The 27,762-nt window shown below is 46.8% G+C and overlaps 1 protein-coding gene across 1 annotated transcript; it reads right to left on the bottom strand.

The window, feature by feature from the left end:
• Nucleotides 1-54: 54 nt before the first annotated feature.
• On the bottom strand, nt 55-27,762 carry LOC129212883 (T-lymphocyte activation antigen CD80-like). The gene is made up of 7 exons (XM_054842063.1): nt 27,541-27,762; nt 27,299-27,399; nt 14,128-14,463; nt 11,143-11,424; nt 8,998-9,123; nt 5,906-6,029; nt 55-4,334 (listed from the first exon to the last, which is right to left on the bottom strand). The coding sequence occupies exons 2-6, from the start codon at nt 27,384-27,386 to the stop codon at nt 5,923-5,925; spliced, it is 939 nt and encodes a 312-aa protein (XP_054698038.1). The 5' UTR covers nt 27,387-27,399; nt 27,541-27,762; the 3' UTR covers nt 55-4,334; nt 5,906-5,922.

Genomic DNA, 27,762 nt, shown 5'->3' with positions numbered 1-27,762 from the left:
AAGAGCTCTAAGATCCCACCAGCGAGCAGTGAAGTCTGGTGGCGGTGTCAGACATTCCACTATCCAGGCAGTAACAAAGACAAGAGGCAGGAGAGTGCCAGCTCTGTTTATTATTTTGTACCAGAGATCAACTGTTAGGTCACAGCTGTTACCTGTGGGTAGGGCTGAAGTAATGTAATAAACAGGCGGTACCCAGAAGGGCCAGGTGCCCCATCGCCATTTCCCTCAAAGCAGAAGGTCGGGATTCTGGTCCCCTTTTTTTGTTGGAGTTTTTTTTCCTCCTGTCAAAAAGAATTGCATCCAGGCGGGGTGGGGGGGGGTTGGCTCTCCTTCCCACAAGAAAAGAGTAGTCAGTCTGTTCTGGGTGAATGCGTTCCTCTGTTACAGCTGATTACTGGTGATTGAAATATGAACAGTCGATTCCACAGAGCGTATTCCACCCACCCAAAGCAGATTTTTTTTTGGCTCAGCTTGCTTCCAAGAAGGTGTTGTGTCTTCTGACTTCTGAAACAAGCATTTTATTTTTAAAACACCTCAGCGTAGTTCATTTTTCCATTGAAGAAATACGTGTGTTTCAGGGTTGTCATCAGCCAGCTTTGATTTTCCTTTTCTATGTGTAAGTGAAGGATCTGAATAAGCAGAGCTATAGCTATGTCTCTCCCCCTTCCTGTTTCAAGCTCTGCATATATTGGTGACAGTAGTGGTGGTGTCCTTTGCCCCCCCCAGGAAACAAAATTGCAGGCCTTTCTCAGTCACATTTTTGCCATTGTGGTTATACAGCAATGCTTTATCTTTTTCTTCCCTCTTTTTCTTTTGCTGTTGCATCCCCACCCAATAGCCCACACAACAGTTCTGATGCTATTTAGCTGTGGTGTTGCTCACTCTTTCTCTACTCCTATTTTAGTGGTTGGTTGATGTGATGTCTAAAGGATACGCATTTTCTTGTGTCTCTGACCATTGATGCAGGGATGTTCTTCCATGGGAGAGTAGGCAGAACCAAGGTGTAGCAGTTGTGTGGATTTTCTCTTCAGGGAAGGAAGGAAGGGCTGCTAGATGTCCCTATACTGCACATTAGCAAGGGGAAGCAGAGATTTCCATCTCTGCTGAAGATTAGCAGCCATTTCTTGCTCCGTTTCCTGCTGAATTTAGTTTCCTGCACTTCCTCATTTCTTGTATTCAAAGTCACTCTCCTAACAGGGAGCGAAGAGTCAGTTCAGAGCTTATTTTTTAAATGCAACTGTAAGGGATTCTTCTCACCCCCACTCTGCCCCCCCTCCCAGGAAAAGCACAGCACTGAAGATATCGGTCCTCTGCTTTCAGAGTAGGTAATGCAAGTAGCAGGGATACAGTGAGGATGTCTTACACTGGATTTTTGCTTTTGCAGAGAACCTCCCTTTTTGGGAGGGAGAAGGAAGACCTGTTGCAAACTCAGTGTTGAACACCGTAGCTGTACTGCTCAGTTAATCCCTGGCAAATTGACAGACATGAGCTATGTGGAAGTTACAAACTGGGTACTCAAGTGCTATGTTGTCATTGCCATTGAGCACGCCAACCAGAGCTGTGTCTTGATGCTGGCTTTGTCAACCAGCTGCATCACCTACCGTGATGCTACACAGCCTGTGTTTTTAGCAGCCGCGAAATGGTGGCTGGGGCTCACATGAATAATTGAAAGTCTCTACTGCTTGCCAGCACATACAACAGGCATCTTTTATTACTGAAGAAAGGAAATGGATTTTATTATTTATTTTTTAATACCATTAAAGGAGGAACCCTGGGAAAAAATGTTATATACAAAATACCTGTGATAAACAGAGCAGTTCACTTGGTACAACGACCCAGGTATTAAGCTGAAAAGGTCTCACAGAAACCATTTGTGTGCAATTCACTGAATACAGCATAAGGCAATAGAAAACACGATTCATGGTATAAGTGCTTAAGGAAAAAAAAATAAACCAAATAACCCGCCCATCAAGAATATAAAACCAAACTGATGCTAGATATATTTGTCAGTGAAAATATTTGTTTCCTTTAGAAGGAGTTACTTAAAGTGTCACAGGAGTCAGTGGTGGTGTGGAAAGATTTGGCATATTGAAAAAGACAACCCCTTTTCCAGAATGCTGTGCAGTCATCAGTCAGGAGCAGACGTAGAGCATGGGATAGTCAGGGGGAAAACGTGCCGGTACAACTGTCAGAGCTGTGGTGTGGTTGGTAAGGTGGTAATGCATCATGGTTATAGCAGGGAAGGAAACACAATGTTGAAAATGAGCAAAATAAATACAAAAAAGAGGGTGTCGAGTCTGCAAGAAGTCAGTAGATTGTGCTGGAAAGAACAAACACAGACTGAAGGAAAAGGAAACGTCGTAAATATGAGACACCATTGCCCATACACCAAGTCCTGCAATAAGGTCAGGCTGCTTTTTGATAAAACTGCTTTCTGCGCCAGCTGTGTTCTGCTTGCAACTAATATGCACAAGTGCAAAGAGTATTGTTTCTTTATCACCCACCTTACCTCCTTTTCTCTGTCAAAAAAAACCCTCCATAAGAATGTGCTGAAGTTCCCATTTCACTTTATGCAATGGGAAAGCAGTAAAAAAAGCTGATGGGGTAGCATGACTGTGCAGGAGCAGGAGGGGAGCAGTGTCTAATTTTTCATTAGTGACTTGATCCCTTAGCATCTCATAGGTCACTCCTCTATAAACCACTTTTAGTGCTACTATTTCCTCCAGCAGTTTCTCTCCCAATATGTGCCTGCTAGAAAAAAGTGAAATGGATGGAATTTTTCTTTGCTGTGTCCCAGCAAGATAACTCAAGCAACGAAACATCCCACAAAGAGGACGGCATGGTGCTTTCAGACTTTGGCCTGCCCTGCTAACTACACACGTGGACAAAGCAGTAGGGAAATGGGTACGGACTGCAGTGGGACACAGCAAAAGCAAAAAAACCTGTCAAACTCAGGGCAGGGTTGAGTTAGGTTACTATGCAGACTTGCTTAGGAAGCTTGTTGGGGCTCGGGACTTTTTCCTCTTTTCCCCTTAAAATGAGAAACCACTTTTTCCTACACAGTAGGCAAGAATATCACTCAGATCATGAGTCCTATCCAATGTTAGCATGCTGTGGGGAACTTCCTTCAAGTCCTGGCTGGGTAGAGAGAATGCTGGCAGAAAGCAGCAGTCTTCAACGCAAAGTAAATCCCTATGTTGCTGTGAGAGACTCCCAAGAATTTGCAGAGCCTACCCTAACAAGTATTCCTAGGCAAATGTACAAACAAGCAGACCTATATTTATGAAGCAAGGCCCTGAGTTATATTTCATCACAGTAGATACATGTGAGATAACCACTGAGTGTTACAGAAATTTAAACAGGGCTTTATGACAAGCGCGGGTAGGAAGGAATGCGTGTAAAAGCCGGTACGTGTGTACGCACAGAGATGTGCGCATGTGTGTGCTCACACGCACCACCACCAGTGGGCTGTGCTGTGTCAGATGTGCCCTGGATCGCTGAGTAATTTAATAATTAATGGAGGAGCTGTACTGTGGTACCTAGGTTGGTGAGGCCATCCTTTCAGGAGAGAAAGGTTACGAGAACTTCTGCCACTGCTGTAGATAAGCAATATTAGTTACCTGTTAGGTGTGCCATCAGTATGTATCATTTCCTAAAAAGTCTCATCGCACTGAAAATAAGCACGAGGCATATAGTCCCACCTCGAGGTGCTTTTTCATGAAAAGTATGTGCATTGTTTCCTCTTTAGGGGAGAAGGGACACGTTTCTGTCACGGTCAAGTCCAAATCCAAAGTCCTCCAGCACAAAGAATAGTACTGGCAGATACCTGTGCGAGGCTGACGATAAAAGAAGTTTTAGCTGCTTCCAGTCGCAACATGGAGGCACAGCCTGAGTTCAGATTCTGTGTCAGGGTCTGGGGTCTCCCAAAGGCCAGCTCTGCATTACCAAAGGGGTAGGTGGGCATAGGCTACCTGCTAGGCCTTTGCAGGCCCCCTCATTTTCATAGTGGCGGCATCAAAGCCAGAGGATCCCAAACTCTGGAACTGTGTGCTGGAGCAGCAGCATGCTGACGACTTTCTTCTGCCCCGTTGCAGGAACGTGGAGGGTCGCCCCAATCGGAAGCCCAGCGACCCCATTGTAACGAGACCACCCCACAGCTTCTGTGGCATAGGTGGGGGTTTGTATTCATTCACACAAGATTATGTTGTCAGTCTTCTTGAGCGGAGTTTTCTACTGCTGTCACCCCCTTTCAGAGCGCCAAAGGGTCACCGCAATAAGCATTGCTGTACAACGAAGAGTGGGGACTGCAGTGCAGAATACACAGGGTAAGAAACCTGAGGGACACAGAGAAAAGATTTTACTGACTTCCCCCCTGCCCTTCTTCTTAATCCTGAATGTAAGCCAGAACGTTGCAGAGCTGAAACAAACAGGGATCACCTGCGATAGCCCTCCACAAGAGGGCTCCTGCTACAGTATAGACAGGGCTGTTCAGAGATACACAGCTCAAAGCAGGCGCTACAGCGAGCTACAGACTGGCTCAACACATACTGTGAAAACCTTTGGACCGTACAGAGGTGCCACCCCTCTGCAATGCGAGGATGACTGATGAATGCGCTACCCTATTTAAGGAGCAATAGGACATGGCTCAGTGCATCACACAGTTACGAGATGACGGTCAGCCACTAAGGAAGCAATGCATTCGCACAGCTTCCATCCCTGTCCGCAGACAGCAGCCAGTCCAGGCGCTGGAGTTGTGAAACACCAGCCACTTACAGAAAAAGCCTGGCAAACTTCTACAACAAAAGAGGAATGTGGCAGAATGGATTTATTCAGTAGGTGAACTCCCGCTCCTCCCATCACAAAACCCCCCAGAATTCATGCTAACCAAGGCTCTAGTATCTGTTCCAGATAGGGCCTTCCCCAGAGGAAAACATGAGTGGGTGGTCAAGTTTGGAAATGAGACCAGTGGCCTGAATGATAGTTTCCCCTCCTTTCCATATCAAAAATGTTAAGCTTTTAGATTACTGCAATGCACAGCGTGACAAATTCATGACTTCTAGGACTCTACAGCTGTTACTCTACAGCATTACCCTGGCAATTCAGCATGCTGCGGTGAGAGCAGGAAATGCAGTCACCTGGATAATGATGTGAATAAGAACAGTTAGCTGCTAATCTTTCCTTAAGTCTCTTGACTTGAAAAATGTATTTTTGGAGGACACAGCCCTGAACACAGCTGAGCTTTCAAGCCAAAAAGAATATAATGCTTTGTAGTCATAAAAACTTCGTAAGCTAGACTTCCCCAGCCCATCCTTTACAACACTTGATTTTCAAAAGTAACTCCTTTTAAAATATGAGTGTTTCCTGGGCCACTCTTAGAGGGGAACCTTTTCCTCCTCCATTCCTCCAGCTGCTGAAGGGAATGGAGATATCTCAGCAGTGGACTGGTGTTGCTAATCTTACTGGGAAAGCTGGAGTCATTCTCTCGTCGTTCACCTCTCCCTCACCACCCATCATTTCTATCATCAGTGACGTTCCCATGTTTATGCATCAGATCAGGCACGTGGCTCATGCCACCCATGCAGGGCCCATTCTATGGAGAAAGCAGCTTAGCAGCCCAGGAAATTCAGTCCTCTCACTTTTTTCACTAGATAAATTTCTAGAAATTTGAAATAACCCAAACAAAGAAATGCCCCATAAAGCAACAAGAGCATCATTCCTCTAGTTACCTGACCAGGAAACACCATGTGTCTGATTGGCAATAGGGCCCTACCACTTTTATTTACCCTAAAGGACAGCACACACTCATATTAAAAGCCATACATGGTTTTGCGAGCTAACATTGCACAAGAATCTAATAGTATTTGAGAATCTATTTTGCCAAGAGAAGAATGGTGAAGACAACTACCTGCAAATACGATCTGGTCATAGAGATGATGTTTTAGATGTCCCTTTAGAGCTCAGGGGTAGCTTCGTACATTCTTTCACGCCCTCTTCCACTGAATCCTGAGGCTTACAACAGTGAGAACAGACTGAAAAAGAAGATGTCTCATTAGTATTTGGAATTCCAGAAGACATGAAAGTGCTGAATACAAATGTCTTCTTCAACAAAGTAAAGTATAACTGAGAGTGGGGAGAGAGGAGAGAAGAAATTAAAGAAAAAGAACTCTCTTAGGTCTAGTTACTTCTGTTTTTCCTTGGCTGGACTCATCCCTGCAGTACATCTGAATATGGCTGGCCCATAGCCATAGTCTGGTCTGATAGAAAGCTCTTATATATAAATGTTACCTATATAGTGTCATATGGATAAAACAGTTCTCACTAGCACAGGGCTAGGACCTCAGCCTGGCACAAAGACAGATCGCTACATGCTAAGGTCAGAAGAGAGATAATGGTAAAAGTTACGTGTCACTAAATGCAGTTTACCAAGCGAGGGAAAGAATGCCGGTGTTAGAACCAGCCAACCAACTCTGTCAGTGCTTTAAAAGGAGTTCAGATTAAGCAGGTCCCCTTAGTATCCGAGCATCTATGAATGACTTTTGCTTTAATAATTCAAGCTGAATCTCTCTGTATTATGACAGCAACTTGTACTTGCACAAACTTTAGACCAAGATAAGAGGTCACTTAAATAGCTTAGGATCCATGTTGTAATCTTGGTTCTTTGTGTTAAATTAATTGAAGAGCCAGAAAAAAAATAAATCTAGAGTTTCCATTCTTAAATTACCGTGAAGATAAGCAAGTTAGGCTGCGAGCTCCTCAGAGCAGGCGGTTGTGAACCTCAACAAAGTATCTACATGTTTTGGTCACCACCACAATCATGCATCTGAGAACTCTTATTTCCGTTTTGCTCTATCTTTCTATTCTTTCCTCCCACACTTCAGCTCTTTGAAGCATGGCTTTTTGAGCTCAGAAACCACTTTTAGCATCAAGGCAGCTCCCGACTCAGTTTTCCGTATACCAGAACAACGGAGGTACTCTCAGACTTATTCTGAACTCCCACAATAGCTCTTGAAAGGTGTCCTGGAGCAACACCAGCAGGAAGCACTCTTAGGACAGATATTTTCCCTTCCCAGACAGGTGGCAATGCACAGCAGCACCGAAATGCATCAACTGTACAAACTGGGAAGTTAGATTGAAACTCTAGCTTCAGTTTCTTACAGTATAGGCCTGGTCTGGAAAGCGGCTGTACAAAATAGCACCACCTGACTCAGCAAATCTACTCCCTGTGCATATTAGGAAAACGGGACTGAAAGGGAAATTCCAGCTTATGCAGCCATGTCCCAATCTGCTGCAGGTGATCACATTCTACCATATTGGTATGCTTTTTACATCTACTTTAAAAGCAATTTGGTTTCTATATAAAAGGCTATCTCAGAATGCTCCAGAATATTACTAATGTAATGGTAAGGAACCTTTTAATTTCCAGTCTATAATATGTTCAGAGCCAAATCTTCCCATTCCAGTTCATTTTCTTCTATAATTAGAAGGTCATTGTCCATGCAGCTAACAGCACAGGCTGTGATCAGCTGTGATTTTACTGGTTTCAACCTGCTTGCTGCTTTCCCATTGACATAGCCCCAGGGAACCGCAGGGGAGAACCAGCACTGGTGTCATAGGGGCACATGGGTGGAAAATGAGGAGGGGCACAGGTGTAGCCAAGAGTCACTGCCTTCCAGAACTTCCTTTCTTTGTGATAAAGCACCAAAAAGAAAATTAGCCCAGCCTGACTCAGTGGTCACATAGGTTTTTAAAAGAATGTGATTGGTGAGGAGGGGAAAAGAAAAATAGTAATGCTACCTCCACACCTCTGACTTGGGTGTGGACTTGTCCAAAGTTGAAATAGAGGTAGCAGAAGACACAAGCATAGCAAAATTACAAGTGTCCCTAAATGAACTGAGTCCCTGCTGCCTAGCAAGTAACCTCTTTCTGACAGGGGATATCACAGCAATCGTGATGAACTAAGATGATCAGACTGGTGGCTTTCGGTTTAAGTGGGCTGAACATAGAGCTCTCTCAGTGTGGGATTGTTGTCTCCAGACTTGACTTCTCCGGTGATCTCACAGAACTTGATTGGGTGATATTTATAACACGTTGCAAGGCCTGCTGTCTTTCTCCAGGACTGCTTTTCAATGCTGCTAACAGGGTGTGGATAGGACATCTACTGCTGTTGACTTTCAATACTGGCTGGATGCCTAGCTGCCATTAGATGTCTACCACATCTTCAGGACCTTTCTGGCTAGCTCAACTTACCCATGATTAGGAGCAACAGCTAAAAGATGAGATTTCTTTGAGCCACAACAACAAAAAAATCAACTCAGCTGCCAGCTAACCCTGAGATGCTTGACGTCCCCTTTGCCATTGAAAAACTCCTGGAGACATGTCTGGAGCTACTGAAGACTTCATAGGGTGGGACAAGGCACCTCACCTGTGCCATTTTGGGCCACACAAAGAAGACAAATCCATCTCTCATGACTGGGGTTCTCCTAAAAGTGGGACATTGCTATGCTGAAGTCTTTTCTGTGGCCCTAGCACTATGTATTTTTGTAACTTTGGCTCTGTGACTTTTCTGAGGGATTGTCTAAAGTAGGGTGTGTAGAGAGATCCCATTTTGAAACTGTCAGTGCTCAGCTGTATCTATCATGATAACCAAGATTCTTGGCATCTTCAAGCATCTTAATACATAAAAATGGCCCCTTGTGAATCTCTTCAATTCTGTATATGCCTGATTTTGGAAACATTCTGGTCCACTGTGAGAACTCCCCATCACCCCTTCACTCTCAAACCTAAACCCTACTGTTGCCTGCACACAAAATATAGGAAAGTCCTGAGCTGGACTTAGATTTTGACAGTAGAGGCTGCATGGAAAAAAAGAAAAAAAAGGAAATGAGAAGAAGGTACAAAAATACCTAGTGTGTCAGTACAGTTTCTATAAATGTGTATTTTACATAGAAACTCCATAAGCAGTAAGAGACTGTTTCTTGAAAAAGGAACTACACTTACCATGCCTTGGGAGGTATCTTGCTAGTAGGGTGATAGCCAAAAAGAAGATGATGATGATGATACTTGAAGCAGTAATGACATTATAAGATGGAGGCACAGTAGGGACAACACAGTAATTTGTTTTTCCTGAGACAGAAGAAATAAAACATAAATAAAGGGCCCAACAACATATTAGAGTTTTCATGTAAGAGCAAGTGCATGAATTTTGGTGGTTCTGAGCAAATTCTCACTCAGATACTCAGCCTGAAAATTTACCTATTCAAAAAACAAACAAAGCTGACACCTAAATTTCTTCCATTCCCCCACATTTGCTATGTGCTGAAATTTTTAACACATCTACAGGATCTGAAATGCTGGATGTTTGTCCAGAACAGGACTGAAACAATCAATATTTAAAAACACATAATCTGTTTTTAAAGAAACTGGTTAGGCTTGGTGGAAAAGTCTGAGTCTGTATCTAGAAAACTTCCATTCTCAAAGGTACTCTGCAGTTTTTCTTACTGTTTTCACCAGATTTATGCCTAATTTTTTTCCTTCTGAATTCACAGGTGATGGAGAATGATGCATTAAATAGACCAGAATAGACTTGTTTCTGCATGACAGTAAAAGAGCATTGTGGCAGCGTTCAGTTTCAGTGGATCTGGAGCCTTTGGCTTTTCACCACTGGAGATGACCTTTCTGCCACTTGGACATTAGAGTCAGGCTGTTCTTGTACAGTATGGGACAACCCTAATTCAACAGGAGGGACAGACTTGGTGCATGTTCACAGATCTTACGATTTTCACCATCTGGCCCAATTAAGCAACATTCAGCTTCTAAGAGACTAGCCTGATCTGCTGTACAATCTTTCCCTCCACCATAGGGTTTGCCTCCTACGTTTACCAGAGGCTGTATTCTGTCTGGAACTCCGTGTTTGTGAAAGACTTGATTGGAGGACCATTTCCATCATACGAAAATGGGAGTGGTTCCACATCTTAAAAATCAAAAAGCAGGGGCTTTGTGACTGCTGTTGTCACTGGTGATTGCACCCTCCTCTGAGAATCTGTGTGACAACAGTGTATTACTATTATTACTTTTTTTGTTGCTCTCCTTTTCTATGTAATATGATATTCATAACCTTCTTCTATTACCATCTCTAGGGACATTATACACTACATGCAGCAATAACCAATATTCATAAAGCACTAGTTTCTGGCATTCGTCCTGAAGCTGACTGGCACCTCTCCTCACGAGCCCCTTTGATTTTAGGAAGACTGATGAATAAGGTACCTTGATGAATAAGGTATCATTCCCTAGGAAAAATAGTGCTTTTCTAGCTTCCCTTGAAGGTGCCCTTATCTCTGCAGTGAAAACATCAGACCCAGAGACATTTCAGAATAATTTTGGTAACAACATTAAAAAAAAATTAAAAAAATCCTTTTGGCATTAAGAATTTTCTTGCAAATCCCCTTCTACTGCAAAACATCTGGACTGTAGTGTGCTGCTTTCCCTCATGCTGTTTCCACTTGTGCCTCAAGCTTTTCAAAGCACAGACTTATCTATTATGTTATCACTTTTAAGCCACGCACAGTGATGGAATTTTTTTCCATATGAGTTAACCCTATCTTAAATATGTGTATGAAAGCAGAATTTTATCTAGACCCCAGCTGACAGTTTCTGTCACTGAAGCAGGAACAAACATACTTGTTAAATGAGGAAATTCTTTTTAAGTGCAACCTGTGACTTTTAAGGCACACACATTTTTCAAGTCCCTCCATTCGAATACCAGGTCTGTGTCACGCAACTGGCAGTGAGACCGTGCAGGTACAGAGGGGCACTGAATGGTGGCAACGCCGACCTGCGGGAGCCACCGAGGCTGACATCACCAGATCACAACAGGATCCAGCTGCCCTGTCAGCCCCGCTGTGACTCACGGTAGAGCAGCAGGAAGCCAGAACCATCTCTGCTTGTCAGTCACTCTCATAACTCTCCTCTCCCACCCCTGCTGTCTTACATCCTTTGAAATATTTTGGTGTGCAGCTCACAGGCAGGATCACTGGGTGATCCTGGCATGAACAGATACACAAAATCTACCACTGTCTCAGAGAGGCAACTCAGGAGCTTCAACAAAATGGTTTTGTAACACAAACTATTAATAAAACCTACTCAGAAGCAAAGTGGTGGACTTGGCAAAGTCATTGTATTCAATGGAGCAAGTGATGCTGACGTCTTTGGTCATGTTGAGCAACAGTTTGCCAGTGATGTTGTACGGGCTGAGGCTGGACTCGGACACACAGCTGGCATTCCACACCACGGACTTGTTGTTGAGGGCTCCAGACATTTTGGGTTTGGGGAAACCTCCATGAGAAGAACATGTTACCACCATCTCAGTTGATTCACAAGTATTAGTGGATACTTCTGCTGTTATGTTCGGCTTACTGAAGTCAGCTGAAGCAAGAAAGATTGAGTTACCATTCTGTCAGATTACAGCGAGAGCCGCAGTCCTGATCACCCACGGTCAAAGCAAAGACTCCCCCACAGCGTATTCTTCCTCTGTCATAATCTGTTTGGTCTTTCTTGTGCCTTAGCATTCTCCCCACAGCCTTGACTGGATATGGCCTTGGCCTTTGCTGCTTCTTCTCCCCGGTCAGTACACAGACTTCATGACCCCACCTCTCCAATGCCGCCATTTCTCTCTACATACACCAGTTTGTGGAACAACTGAAGGAATCATAAAACAGGTAGGAAAAATACAGGACTGAATAAAAAAAAAATCTGTATTACAGGCAATGGCAGACAATTTCCTTTCCCCTCCCTGATTAGTCACTTCCCAGCCAGACGCTCACAGAGGGCCCATCTCTGGTGGGAAGAGAGGTGAGTCACATATTGGCATCTCAGCCAGGATGGCCAGCAAGAGACTGAATTATGTTATCTGCATGAGAGCCCCTCCAGAAGGCCCCGCTGGAAGCAAGACTCAGTCATACTAGTTTTTGCAAAACTGCATAGCAATACACAGGTCCTCCCAGACCGCTGGACTTCCAGTTCTCACTGGACTTTTTCTCATCGCCAAAGCTGGTTTTCAGAGTTTTCCCACCCACACAGCTTGTTCCATGCCTTCCCGCTCAATCAAATGTATTACTGTAAATGTTTGTGAGGCTGCATGTTGAAATGGATGAGAGGACTAATATCAGTGAAGAAGAAGAAGAGAGGTGGTGCCATTTTTAGCTTGCTTCCCTTTGCCAATCTGTTTCACCGTGTTACTGTAAACAGTTGCCTTGGTACAACTGAGGATGCCTATGGGTTGCAATAAACAGCCCAGGGTGAGAAGGAGAAGGCAAGGGGTAGCAAAGGAACTATTTAAGGCAACTGTCCAACTGGAAAAATCTCCGTGGGACCACATCTTTAGCAAGAGAAGCATCAGTCAGAAAAAGAAACTCGGCACGTGGCTTCCTGGTGGGTGTAAGTCACACAAACACCACTGCTGCCAAAGGGACCAAATTCTCCCTCCCACCCCTGCCAGCTGTAGGTCCGTAGCCTGCCCACCCCCTCAGGCACTAGCCCCAGCCATGGCAACACCAAGCAGAGAGCTATAGCAGCTTGCTCAACTCAGTGCCAAATGACCCTTTTTAGAGCAGCTAAGGTTTTGTCTGCGATTGCTCCCTGCCTGACTCACCGTTTGACCACATGACTGCTGGGATCTACACAAGGCAGGTAGCCTTGCGGTTGTAGCATGTCTTCCGTGGCTTCTGCTGACCACGAACCCATGGTCTAGGCTAGCAAGTAACTGGTAACTAGTGGAAGAAACACTCAACATCATTGCATAACTGACCAGTGGCAGATAAGGAGAGACACGGATTTCCTTCCAGGTCCACTCTCTGTTGAGCAATATGGCACTGACATCTATTCTGGAAAGTCCTTTCAAACCTCCCAGACGGCTTCGCTGAGGCTCCCTGATCAGTCACCAGTGAGTGACACCTTTCCACCTCTCAGGGCAGCCGAATTCCAGCAGGAGCAAGGGGAGATTTCCCTTTCCTGATCCCCACAATAACTGATCCCACTTTTCCAAAGGGAGCAGAAGTCTACCACAATTATTATATCTGGCCTGTTAAGAGAGCAAGGAGATTTCTGGAAGGAAAGAAACTGGAGTATTTGCGGGGAAATAAAGAGATCTGTTGTTTCACATTTTTCAAGCAGTTGACTCCTCAGCCCTCATGGCGAGAGAGGGTGCTGGCAGTGCACTTCCCTTTTTTCATATCAGTTCCCAGAAAGATCACTAAATTTGTCTCCTTGTACATATGCCCACCATGCTCTCAGACAGGCCGGCAATGGCCAAACCTCAAGAGCTTGGGTTTTTTTTGCTGATGAATGTCATTCCAGATGGGAAATGCTCGCTCACTGGCTTGTCTGGAAGATTCCTGGAACTCTCTGCTGCTAAAGGTATTCAAATGTATGTATATATTTATATATGTTACCAGTATCTCTGCCTTTGGCTGAAACCAACCGCCACAAAAACAGTGGTGGAAATGGAAAATAATGTCAACGGAACTTTTTGTTGCCTCCAAGAAAAGATTCAGATTCGTTTTGAGCAAAGGAACTTGGGTTGTTTCTTTAAGGTAAAAAGCCTCAAACCTCCAGCTGACTTCAGCCTTAGGTTGTGGAGCTGCAGCCGGTGAGCTGGCCAGTCCCCCCTTGGAGAGGCTGGATGCAATGCTAGGATGCTGCTGTGGCCGCAGAGAAGCAATGCCACCCCATTCCTTTTTCGACTTGGGTGCTTCCCGTGCACCAAGGGCTTGGTCTCTGCTTTGCCCAAAAGACAGCAGGGGGCAGAGGTGGCCTAGGGCACCCACCAGCAGTGGCACCTGGGGAGGTGTCCTGGGAGGGGTCCTTGCCCAAGTGGGAGGGGGCATCAAGGTGAGGATAGTGGGCTGGTGGTGGGAAAGGAGAATTTTCTGTACCTGGTGTAGCTTTGGAAAAGTAAGGAGGGAGGCTTCTGGAATGGAAATACAGGGGCCTTAACATACCTTCCAGCACTCTTTAGGCTTCTTAATTGAAGTCTATCTGCTACACTATGACTAAAGCTTGGAGGAGTGTCTCTTACTCCCAGAGGCTGGCACCGAAAAAGCCTCAGGTGTCAGGAGGCAATCCACCTACCTATAACAGTGAAGGTGACACGCTCATCACACACAACAACTGGGTTCTGTGAAGATTTGAGGTGCTGAACTACACACTGGTAAGAGCCATTGTCCAGGATTTCCACGGCTGAGATCCACAGAGTGAGGTTCCTGGAGTCCATCTGTGTCCGGTTTTCATACCGCTCGTGCTTGGAGATCATCTTCCCCTCTGCATAGGCAAGCACTACCTCCGTGGTGTTCTTCTGCCAGTAGACCCGGTAATTATGTAGGCTTTCCGAACTGGGAATTTCATGACAGCAAGGCAGGCCAACTTTTTCCCCCACTTTGCTTTTGACTTCCTTCTCCAGCGCATAGCCTGTAGGTGGGGGGCAAACAAAAGTCAGTGAGACAGTGATACAGCCTTGTGCCAGGACCTGCTGCATAGAGCTCACCTCATTCGGCTCTGTCTGCACCCGCTAATGTACTTCATCACCCGCCAAGCTGTTTACAACTTCAGCTCTGCACTGAGGGGAGGCCTACCTTGGCAATGCCTTTTACAGGATGTTCCAGTCCTACTTAGGATCCTGCACTAGTGGGCACACAAGGATTTCTACATCGATAACTGAAGCCAAAGGCAGGAGAGTTACCTGCCTGAACAGAAATTTTGCTGGCCCCTTAAAAAAACCCCACCTCGGAGTAAAGAATTGCCATTATTCATGTAAATGGATAAAAACATACATGCCCAAACTGCTATCTCCTCTGCTCTCCCTTTTCAGAGCTCAGTCTTTGGAAAGTTTGTGTCACTGGTGGGTTCCTTGCATGCCAAACAGGGCCACAATGGACTATTAGTTTGGGGGTTTGTTTGGGGTTTTTTGGTTGGTTTTTTTTTAAGTTTTTTTTGTGAAAGAAAAAAAAAACACAACAAACTGTTCAAGATCCCAGAAACTAGAAGCAACCCTACAATGATAAACAAAGGTTACAGCCACACTGTCATCAGCCTCCTAGTGTTAGCAAATGAACGATTTTGTGTAGTCTAGCTAAAACAAATTTCTATTTACAAAGACCCATGGCTGTCTCTTGGGATTGCGTGCAAACCAGCACAGGCATTCCCCAACTCCTGTCCAGTAACCGTGTTGGTGCCATACCTAGTATACAGGCATGTGCCTGCAATAACAAGCTGAGGTACTCGCAAAGGGGAAATTAGGTACAGCTCTGACCGGGTTAGCAGTAATCCCCCTGCTTTGCACTGTGACTTCTATGCACGTCGTTTCTGTGACCTGCTTTCCCACTCCCCTTCCTCTTTCCAGTGGGTAGCTGCTTGCAAGGGCCAGGACCTGACATGTGAGGGAGCAGCCTAGCAAGGAGCTCCTGCTGTTGGTGGAAGAGTGACACGGTACTGACGCACGGTCCTGTGGTGCAGCAAGGTCAGGGCAGATGGTTGGGCTTTCGCCTGGGTTTGTGCAACCTTCAGGACGATGCTTATCCCTGCGCACCCTGCTTTGTTAGTCCAGAAGGTCGGGTTGCTTTATGTTTGCCCTGCTTGCCTCAGCCTCACTACTTTAGCACCCGTCTCCAGTAGTCTGAGGGGGATACCAATCTTGCACTCAGTTGACTCAGAGCACAAAAACAAGGAAATAGCTGGCCTCAGGACAGAGAAGATTCAAATTCCCTCTTCCTTCCCTGCAGAACAGATATCAGTAAACATGTCTGAGAGAGAAAGCAGGAAAGTCCTGATCAGGCGGTGTGTCATTGATGTGGAGAGTGCAGCATCACCCATCGGTGGAGGTGAGACTCCACGTGCAAAGTCTCTGCCTGAAGCATGAACTGAACGCTTGACAAAGCTGAGCCTAAGAACTGCCACCCACCCCCAGCAAAGTCTGGCTGATGCTGGCTCACACATTATCGTCACAGCCAATGCCTAACTGCAGCCATGCTGTACACAGGCACCAAGCGCAGTGTTCAGGGGCATGACTGGGATGCTGTGACATTTGGATTCAGCTGAAGTGTCCAAAACAGCGACAACCTTGCTGCCTGCCAGGGCTCATTTGCTTAGTGGTGACTCACAGACCCTCGAGATGCTGTCACATAACTGGCGGCACAACCCCTGCGGTGTACTGACCTCTGTCCAGCGGCACACCCCGATGAAGTGCTGCCAGTGCTGGAGGGAGACAAGCGGATGCTCAGCCAGTGCCCCAGCACAGCTGGGTCTTGGAGCACCACTGGGAGCTGCTTGCAGAAATCAAGCCCAGACAGGGAGCCTGGGACAGAACATGAAACAAGGTTTCACCCCCTGTCCCCTGTGGCATACCTACCCCTATCCCACTTGCACACATTACATTAAATCTGTAGGAAACAGTGAAAAATACCAGGGAGGGAGGTCCTGGCAACACTATGGAATGTTTTAACATTAATTAAATAAAATAGAATACATAATTAAATGAGCAACTTCTCATTTAACTGGTGTCCCTCCACTCAGCCACCTCATTGGTTTTCCAAAGGGAAATATTCAAACCCAATTTCCCCCCTCCCCCCCCCAGTACCTGTACTTCTCTTTATAATGCATCGCAGACTCTGACAACCAGACTGGGGCAGACCAGGAGCCCACTCAGCCCGCTGACCTGTGTCAGCCAGCAACTGGTAGCAAAATGGTAGAAATACCAGTTCTTCCACACCCCACAAGGTAAGAACTGCCATGCCCTGCCAACCTCTGGCAGTCATGAATTTAGGGATTTCTTGTCACTGGCAGTTTAATCACTACTGTTAGACCTACCCTTCAGGAAGAGTTGTTGCCCTTTCAGGAATGCATATATATTTTTGGCTTCCACAGCATCCTGTGACGATGACTTACATGGTTTGATTACATGCTATGTGAAAAAACATTTCCTTCTGTTCACCTTAAAAGCAGCCCACTTGAGGCTGTGATTTTTGACATTCCTCCTCCTGCGTGTCCGCATGCTTGTGTGTGTGTACGCCACTCTGTGCGCGTGTGTGTTTTTTCCCCTTGACCACATCTTTGTTTGTTCTCACAGTTCAGCTCTTGCTATTGCTGGAGAGACTGACAAGAGCAGCAAGTCAAACTTTGGGATTCTGGAGCCTGATAAACGTAATTTTCTATTTTCTTTTGCAGCAATAGGGGAAGAGTAGGCGTAGATAAATGTCAGGGTGACATCGCATCATGAGTTGCATGAGGTTCTCTGTGCCTTGCCCCTAAGAGTCTCCTTTGCAACCAAAAGGAGAACAAAAACCTCCTTGGCAGTACATGTGCAGGGGCTGGAAACTCCTGCTGATGTCACATCTACCCTTAAAAGGCTCTGCACCCTTGAAACTGCAACCTGAATGCTGCAAGCCTGAAGGAACCAAAGTCCACGAAGAGTCATTCAGCCCCCCAAAAGTCCCCTTTCACTTTAAAGGTGAACTGCAAAGCAAAAATGAAAATTCAGTTCTGTCCCATTTCTGTGCTGAATGCTCTCCGTAACCAGGCTGTGGGGGAGGTATCCACCATGGAAATAATTTTTAATGACTTTTCTAGAAAAAGAAAATCCCTCCTCTTCCTACCTACCTGAAGCTCACTCACTCCCTTGCTCTGCACGCATGTCGCTCTGTCACTGAGTGCCCCTGGCGTGTGGCAACACAGACCAAATGAAAGGGATGACTTTCTGTTCCCCCGGCGGAAAAACATGTTTCATTCAAACTATGCCTGTGTCACAGATGCCCCACATGACAGGGCTAATTAGAACAGAAAAATGAGTGTAGAGGAAAACCGCCCTTTCTTGTTCGGTCCACGAGTCAGCAAGCAGGAGAGCTGCTGAGCCCACATCCCTATTTCCTTCACTCCTGGCCCAAGCCGTGTTTCATAAATTCCCCAGCCACAGAAAGCTTGGTTATCCTGACCATGCCTACAGTCAGGTAGTACGGGAGAGTAGATTGCCTCTGGGACAGAAGTTCTGCAGAGATATTTGTCTGTAAAAGGCAGTAAAAGGCCATGCAACACTCTAGAGAAGTGGCATTGAACTGTTGGAAACCTGCAGATAATTCCTGGTGAAGCAAAGCCATTCCCAAAGCCATTTTCTTTTCCCTCCATTCTCTATTTCTCTGCCATTGCGAACTGCTTTGCCTTTTTTTGGTCTTACCTTGTGTTACTTTGCTTTGTACGCAACCCACAAAGCAACGCACGTGAACAGAAAGGTCCTTCTTGGTGGGCCTGGAGACCTTTGCCCCTGCATAAGCAGCAAGTAAGACAGTGCATCTGCACACTTTTTTGACCAACAATCATGCAAAAAGCTCTGAGGCAAATTGTCAGTGGCCCTCCAAAACCAGGAGGGTCAAAACAGCCTTGCATTGCCTTCCCCTCCCTGCCCCCCATAAGGTTCCTTATTTACCTTTGCAACAACAGCTGGTCTTTCTATTCTTAAATTACTGGCATCACTGACTTTGCCTAGGACCATGCACCTGGGACTCCGGCTCTGCCGGGGCACCAACACCTTCTTGCTCTCAGCCTGTGTGTGGGCTGGAAAAAGGAGCTTGGGGCAGCTCTGGGAAGAGGTGCACATCATCTCCTGGTGAGGCAGGGGCACTTCTGGTAACTGGGGCTGGGCCAGCTGACGAAAATACATCTTGCAGAGCTGGAGCTTTCTCCTGGTGGCCATCCCCTGGGGTCAGTGTGGGAATCACACCCAACAGTCCCCGGGTAATTCTGCAGCTCGGGGCCCTCATTTTCTGTGAATAGCACATTCGCCCCAAACTTGCAGGATTTATCCTTTGAGGACAACGCAGTATTTTATGGGGGTTTCCGAGCAAGACAGATAATCCTTTGAAAAAACTGAGAAATTTTGAAAAGCTGAGTCTTTAAAGGACTAGACACTTCCCCTTTGTCTTTTCTTTATCTCAGGTGATTTTACCAGTGAGGAATCAGATTCTACCAAAGCTTTCCATGGAGTTAAAATTCAGCAAATGTCCTGTGCTGCACTGGATTATATGAAGAAATGCTTTGTATTTAAATCAGTGTTGCGACAGACTCCTGTGAATGGACTGATCACAGAAAAGACCCCATTAGATGCCCAGATGACTTCTGTGTGGAGACATTGTGGTGTTTTAGCAGCGCATTAAAACACTGCATTCCTCTGCGTTTTGCTGTAGGCACCCCGTGCAATAAGAAAGATGGGATGAAACAGAGGAAAGTGGGTGCTGGCAGGCCCTGCTGGCCATCCTCTTTAAGGAGTCTGTGACTGCATACAAAGCCGGGCACGAGTGCCTGGCAAGCTTCCTGGGCTCCTTCTACCCAGGCTCCACTTCAGCAAGTGGAGGCATGCAAAGGGAGGTCTCGGCACGCAGAGACAGGAGGAGCGGCCCTTTTCCTTCGCACAACCCCAAGCCCAACTTTCCGGTCACAAACCACAGGCCTGCTGCTACCCTTCAGCTGCTCTAGGCTGCTGTGGCAAAGCAAAGCAGTTGCAAACCCAGTTTGCTTCATTCATGTCACAGTGACCTCTTGCGAAGTCATGTTCCCTTACTCATCCCAAATGTGGTGAGAGAGAGGTGCAGAAGAGAAGGCGTCCCAAAGAAAAACAGCAACGCACTTCATTTGGCAGCGGTTCCACCCAGTCTCGCTTCCCTGTACCCACTCACACTAGTCAAGTGTGCCCACGGCCGTTAAGTGATGGGATTAATCCTAGTTTACAATGATGTCATGGCTTGCCTGAGGTAGGGAAACAGTTTAAAGAGGTTTTTCTAAAAGTTCAGCTCTGCTTGCTTCTCCGCTGCAACCTTGGGGCACCCTGCTCAGAGCAGTATAGCAAGGACACGGCACCCCTTACGTGGCTTCATGCACTTCCCATCTTCACACTGCCACATTGCTCCTAAACAAAACAGTAACCTTGCCTCACCCAGCTCTATACTATGTGATTTGGCAATGATTATAATATCCCCATGGGGTTTTGGTGCTTGACTTGCTCCTTCAGCAGCCTTCATTCCGTTTTAATGTTATTTCGTTTCACATGAAAAGCCTTCAGTGGATTTTAAGAAATCCTTGAAATCATGAAGCAGCTGTGAAAACCATAAGACACCTTCCTGTGTCTATAGAGAGAAAGACAGCCCATCTTTGCAGGTGTGCACTAATCCCCCTTTATTTTTCTCAGCAGCATGTTATCTTGAAGCCCTATTGATGACAAATGAAATTATCGATCTTATTTGTCTCCCTGAGCATACTTTGATAAGCAGTGATGTACCGTAGGTACCGCTCATTTTAGAGCGGTTCACAGAGCGCTCTCAACACATGCTGGTGTCCGATGTGGTCCCAGTTACTTAGACACGCAGTACTCCTGCTGAAGCCCTCCCTCTGACTACGGTTTCCTTTGCAGGTTGCAGACTGAAGACTCTGCTTTCACCAGCCTTAATCACTGCTCACCAGAAAGCAGATTCGTGCCCCCCTGATTGCCTTTTTGCCACGAAAGCCAGCAAGGCAACCCAGCCAGACGGGGAATGAAAGGAAGCGCTGTTACTGAGTCACTACCCTGTCAAAAACCTCTCTTCAAAGGGAAGGAAACTCCATTAATCATGAAAAAGTTCCACGATTGGCAATGAGCAACTGAGAAGACGAAAGGGAATCTGAAATACTTTGGTAAAGGTGCTTGCTGCAGCACTGGGGGAGCTCCAGCCACCCTCCCTCTTGCTCCAGCCATGTCCAGCTTGTGTTTCAATACTTCTTGAGATAAAGATCTACTGCTTTCTGAGTCACCATTTCCCCATGCTGGGACGAGCCCACCGCCTGGGTATGTCCAGTCTGCTTTGTTTATAACATGAGTAAGATTGCAACTCTTTGCAATTCAGTTGGCAAATGTCTAATCTTGGCACTAGCCAGAAGGTCAGATCCAAGCAAGGAGCTGGAGATGAGATGCCAAAGTCCTTGGGGGTGGGATGGGGAAAATATCACGTCTTAAGATCTTCCCCTTTGCTGCGGAGCCCTTCGCATGGGTGTTGCTTGGGGAGGAGAGGAAGGAAGGCTTGCTTATCTCCCGTGCTGCATAGCGGCAGGGACACCGGTGATGGGGACAGAAGGACGTCTTTGGTTTTGGAAAAGGAGCAAAGGGAAGGGTCTTTCTGAACCTTCTCCCTTTCTCCCTTCCCAGCATGGGGAGTGGGTGACCCCACTGGAATAAAAAAAGAGCAGGGGAAACACTAAAAGTGGATGTCCTTGGGGGATTTGCATATTTTGGTTCCTTTCAAGATCAAATTCCTGAAACTGGCTCAGCACTCTTACAATTTCCCAGTTTGGGGCAGAAACTAGATGTGGCAGTTGTGTAAGACAGGCCTTTGGGGGAGATTTGTCGCACACAAAGACGAAAATAAGTTTGTTAATTTTTTCCCCTGCAGACTCTGTCCCTTGCTGACTGGATCACTTTGTACTTCCTCTATATTTATCTCCCAGCTGAAGATGCTCTCAGATAATTTTCCTAATTCCTCCAGTACCACTGCCATGCATACTGCTGTCCTTGCAGCACAGCTTTTGAAGTTGAGGTCCTCCTCACTGCTTAAGGCCATGGTTTTCTTCAGTGCTTGCTAAATGTCATGTGCTCGCCAAGTAGCCAGCCCACTCTTGAACCTAATAGAAGGTGAAAGTGCCCAGTAACCAGGAAAATCAAGTGTGATCTCTCTCACATAAGCCCACTCAAAATTAGAAAAATTACAAATTTTTTTCCTTTTTTTTTTCCTTCTGAAGTACTTGCCCACAGCCATAGCAATATTCACCAGTGCAGCTAACAACGCTACAGGCCTGCCAGCCATTATCTTGTTATAAAAACCTGGCCCCTGCTCAGGCACTAGCTCACGAACACTCTGCAGATGACAACCTTGACAATAACCCCACAGCTGGAGGACTGGCTGGAGGAGAAATTAAACAGCCCTACATAAGAGTGCAGCATGGCAAATGGTAATTAACTGAAGGATGACTAACGAAACGAGACCAAAGTGGTCCAGAGGTGACTGAAAGCTGCAGAAGCCACAGAGAGAGCGAAATAAGAGTTGGGCAGGGGCTGCTGGAGGCACCGGCGGGGAGCAGGGCAGGGCGGCACGGGGAAGGAGCTCTCTCGGCTGGTAGGAAGCAGTGTCTGTCTGACAGTGAGGTCTGTTCAGACTGAAGCGCTTCCCCCGGCGCAGGGATGAAATCCTTGTCTGCTGGGCTTTTAAAACTACACCTGAGGGTACCTGCTATGGCGAGAGCAGTAGTGCACAAAGAGACTTGCCTCGATGGTCTTTTCTAACAACTTTTTATATGATACGGTAGCATTCTGGGCTCGCCAAAAGGCGAATGTCTTCTGAGCGCAGTATAGCTAGAGTTGCCACTATTACCCAGCAGTCAGCACTTTTATTTTCAGCCAGGGAGTCCCCTGGGACCAATGATATTTTAAAAGCATAACAGTGAAAAAGCAGAAGCAAAGCCTGTGGCATTTCCGTGTTGGGAAAGATTTACATATTCTGAAATGACCTCCTGAGACTCCTGATGGTGATGTCCCTCCAAGGGGACAGAAGAGCTACAATTAAACATAAAGTTCATCTATTTAAAACCCAAACTGGCCTCCTTTTGCCAAGCAAACAGACTTCATTGCGTTCAGCACATTTGCTTTGCCAGCTCATGAAAAATACCACATCTACATGTGCACAGCGCTTATAGTAGGAAGCACATGTTTAAGAGGAAGAAGAGTTTCTCTGAACATGGAAATTATCCTCCAGGCTGGCACAACTTCAGGGAGCAGCCAGATGACAAACTGGCATTGATCTCACCCCTTCCCCACACGAGCAGAGGGGATCTGACTCCCCTTTCCCTTCCAACCCCAGGTGCTCCCACTGCTTTCCTTGCAGGGCTCTCCAGAGGCTGGTTCACTACGCCACCACACAACCAGTGCAAAGGAGAGGAGGATAGCGTAGCCAGAAGCACAGGAGAGAGGAGCAAGATTGCACCTTTCGGTGGCAATGACCCGTTTGGCCCCCTCAGCTGTGCTGCCTATCTGCATCCCCCTCCGGGGTACACAGCGTTGGGTGTAAAAGCAAACTGGCACTGAACAGAGCGGGCTGACCCCCACAAAAAACTAACTCATTGCAAGCGAGGCAGGGGGATAACTCTGTCAGTAGCAGCCTTCATTTATGTCAGATTAATTACACCCATTAAACCACGCTTATAACTCAGAATTGAGACAGCAACGAGCAAGAAAGGTGTGAGGGCGTACAGGGTGACAACTTCTGCTGGTAACCTACCGCAGTGTGTAAAACCTTGAGCCCCAAACTTTGCATGTTTAAATGTAGGAATGTCTGACATTCACATTGCAAAAAGGTTACAAATGCCTCAGTGATCCAAGAAATGCAAAAAAGCTGTTGCCCTCAGAGTAATGTGAGCTCACGGGAGTTATCTGGGTTCATTCTGATCTAACTGGAAAAAGGAGATAATGTTGGGGAAAGGAATGTTCAACCAGTAGCTTTACAAACTCAGTAGGCAGGCATATAACTGTATTTTGACTGTAAGAATGTTGCTTATCTATGCTCAATTTTCTGTGTTTCTTCTAAAGAACTCTTTCATTTAAAACAAACCAAAACCACAACAGAATAGGTAAAACAGGGTCTATAAGCAAAAGCAGGAGCCTTTAGTTGGGTTTCTGTTTCTCCAAGCAAGCTGTTACATCAGGTTTCACTCTGGACAGAGACACAGACAGAAAAAGAGTTCCTTAGTTCCGCTGATCATGTTTTGAACCAAAGACATTTCTTTTCTGCATGTCTGGAACAGGAGGAGACAGAAACTCATCCAAAAAAAGAAATGAAAAAAAAACAGCTGAAGGCAGCAAGAGCAATAAGACAGAAACTCAATTTGCATCCAATGATCAAGTGGGCAAATCTGGTACGTGAAGAAAAATTTCTGCCATCTCCATCATGAAATCCACCCTCGGCACAACTCATACTGGAGCTGGGACAGAAATTAGACGCAAAGCACCTTAAACCTCATTGCTAGACACTTCAATATTTGGGTGTGGCCATGAAATGGAATCTTTCTTGTTCTCAACCCTCTTTGTCCCATTCTAAAACCCAGCTCCACTCCGAGCTCTTTATTGGCAGTAACGTGCAAGAGGGGATTCCCAGAGTGAGTTACTTGTGAGCCAGCGCTCTCTCACAATGCGGAGGGAAGTGGCTGTTCCCGCCCTCCCAAGTCTCCCAATAACTCAGAAATTCTGTAGGGATTTTCCTGAAAACTTCCCAAAAAATTTCACCACTGGGAAGAAACCAAGAACTAGATTGTCCCCAGTCAGTTGAAAAGACTCCAGGGAAGCCTAAAAGGAATAGTCCACGGACAAAAACTGGGCTCGCAAGGGCCCTGCAACCAGTGCCTACGCTACGTTTGCACACAGGGCAGGGAAAGGTCATACTGGGTGACTTCATAGAATCACAGAATGGTTTGGGTTGGAAGGGATCTCAAAGATCATCTAGTTCCAACCCCCCTGCTATGGGCAGGGACACCCTCCACCTAGACCAGGTTGCCCAAAGCCTCATCCAATTTGGCCTTGAACACTGCCAGCAACATTTTCCTAATACAACAAACTGGGACTGAGAACGTCCTGATACTCGTAGGTAGGTATGAAGGTGCAATGGCAGGAGAAAAACAAGCCCATGGAGATACCGGCAATGCGTTCAGACTGTAAATAAATAAGTTTGTGCTGTAATCAAGGCTGTAATCAAGGCTGTTCTGCCACTTTTCCACTGTGCTGAGACAGCAGGGTGTTCATGCACATCAGTGTCTCCAGCAGCAGATGACATCTCAAAAGCAGCTGTAAATTATACTGACATTTCAGTGGGTCACCTTAGGTGAACCCCAGAGTAGCGAAGTTCAATTCAAGGGCAAACAAATGTATTTACACAACTTGGGCATACCCACTTTCCTACCAAACACAACCTTCAAATGATCCTTTTTAATTAAGACTTTCTTAAAACCTTCTTCTGCTACGACGTAAAAATTCAGCCTGGCATTCCCTATATTACTATTTCACTCATGTAGGGCATACAGAGAGCACCAGCTGTGCCTTGATGTGGTCATAACCAGTCCCACATGAGGTTAGTTCTGTAAATGCTAGCCTTGGTGACTCAGCCATGTGTGGGAAGTCACTGGCAGGGCCGTGGCAGACTCCCTTTCTGGGCTTCACCATTTTGCCATGACAAGGTCAGAAGTTGGTCCTGGTGACCCCTGTGGGTGTCCTAGGGAAGGCATCACCGACAAGTCCCAGTAAAGCTTTTAAAAACACTTGTTTGTGGGCACTGTAGCATGTATTTTCAAGGGGCACTAACGTAGGAATACCTCTTTTTGGAGAGAAGGGTAGCTGGGTGTGTACACGTGCATACAGAAGGAGAAAGAAAGCGCATCAGATGTGCTGTCCTTGTCAGCCTGCCAGGCAACCCACTACCAAGGCACCAGGACTTCCACAGACTTGTTGTGTGGGAAGCATCTAACAATTATGCCCTAACAGATGATATAATGCTTTTTAAAAAGCGCTTTTTTCCCCACTCCACCTCTTGCAGAATTAAACTCCAGAATTTTGTAATCGCTCAGATTTGGAAAAGTAAGTCTTCTCAGCAACAGGATGACCAAACCCTGCTGGCATATGGATTTGTGCCTTGTGTCTCCCAGCCCGGGCACCTTGTCCCTCGCCTCCCAGCCCATTCCCAAGCCCTCTGTGCCACCACACTCCTTACAGCCCCTTCGCAGCTGCCTCCTGCCCTTTCTGTCGGCTGGGCACCAGGAGGGGCAGCGCAGGCTCTGGCTGTTTGGGTGCTGCCTGTGACTACCCAGGGGCTTCCATGCAGTGGGCAAGGATGCCACATTTCTGCCAGCTCTGCCTCCCTTTCAAACTCAGTTGAAACCGGGCAGGGGATTCAAACTTTACAAGCAGGGGCCTAAAGAAACAGATGGAAAGATGGAAAGCAGGATAAACTATCATTCCCTTAGTAAGCCATATAGAAACCAAGAAAACTATAGGAACACCTAGTTTTCTATTATCAAACTCCTGTTTCTAGTACTGGATATTAGCATGCATCAGACTGTATATCCAAGTATTGCCTGTCTTCGGTCTTGGAACCAGTATCCTTTTCCGAGAAACTACATGACTGGCTAATTACCAAATGCTCATAATTACATTAATAACATACCACAAGCTCTTACAGTATGGAGAGAGAAACAGTTCTGCACATGACTGATTGTTTGCCCATTGCAGTACGGACAAAATACATCTGTGCTTGACACGTGCTTCACAAGCGCAGAGTTAGGGGAAGAAGACCAGAGGAAGGTAGGGGAGCAGAGATGTCACAAACGGCCTTTGAGGTGGTGACTTTCTTTACAAGTGAGCTCTGCAATTCAGTCCCTGTTAAATTCTCTGAGTTTTGTTTTAAGATTCTGAGACTGAAATTCAAAATGAAACTCAGCATCAAATATCTCCCAGTTTTATAACATCAGTGTGAAAACCTAATTTTGTATCACTTGGTTTTTAATCAAAGCCTCAGTTCAGCACAGGTCTGTTCCAGAGTATCATTAGCTGCAATGAAACACTAAAATTGCCAAAAAGCACAACCTGTTTTGCATTCACAACGAATCCCAGCTGAGAAGTGAGTTTTGTGTGGTTTCAAGGTTAACATTTCACACATTTGAGAAGACTCATCCTAAGCCTCTTGAGGTCAGGGGGGACCTGTGGACTTCAGCAAGCTTTGCAGCAGGTCCTCAGAGAAGAACAGGGGACAGCCCTTGCAGTTCTCTGACAGGAATTTGTGTTGTTGGAGAAAGCACTCGCTGTGTGCTGCGCTGCCCAGGCGGCGGAGAGCCCTCCAACCCGCCGCCCTGCCCTGTCTTTCCCACCACGCACTCACTTTTAGCGATCCAAAAAACTGCAGAAACCGCCCTGCCACCACAGCTGAAGCCCGAGGGGCCACGCCATGTGCTTTCCACAGATGTCAGCCACCCCAAAACCACCCTCCCTCCTCTCACCTCAGCTGGGACGGGTGATGACCTGGCCCTTCTGGGAGCCCACAGCCCAGCGTGACCAGCTTGGGGAGCTGAGAGCTCTCGAGTCCTCAGCACTCACCGCCATGGTCATCAAGCCAGCACCACAAACCCCGGCCCAGCCTCAGCCCTGGACAGCAGACCGGGTGCCACACGCCCCTCCCGCACTCCCACGCTGGCTGCTCCTGCTTACCTAAACTAAGGCAGAGCATCACGTAGAGCCCAAACCCCAGCCACCTCCTCAACGCCAGCGCCGGCGGGACGACGGGCAGGCACGTCATCTTTCTGTAGCTCCTGGGCCGGGAGGAGAGGGGGACACGGTCAGGGGAACAGCGCCCGCCGCCGCGCCCCTGTCCTTCCTGCCCGCTGCCTCCCCAAAAAAACACGAGCACAAGCCCGGGCCGCTTCACTTCCTTCTCCGGTGCCCCGGGATACCTGTGGCTTCTGTGGGTAAGCGGCCCTGAGGCAGGGAGGAGGCAGGGAGGAGGCAGGGAGGAGGCAGGCGGCTCAGCGCCGAGCCATGGGTGCCTGGTTCCTGCCGCAGGGCTGCCGAGACGCTCACTCCCCGCCGGGGCGCGGGAGGAAGGCCGAGCGGCGGGTGGGGGCTCGGCTTCATAAATCACCTCACGCCCGCCCACGGCTTCCTGGTGCGGCGTG

Source organism: Grus americana, chromosome 1, assembly GCF_028858705.1.
Source record: "Grus americana isolate bGruAme1 chromosome 1, bGruAme1.mat, whole genome shotgun sequence".
Lineage (NCBI taxonomy): Eukaryota > Metazoa > Chordata > Aves > Gruiformes > Gruidae > Grus > Grus americana.
The sequence above is the reverse complement of the archived record's forward strand: the minus strand, read 5'-3'. Positions and strand labels throughout refer to the sequence as shown.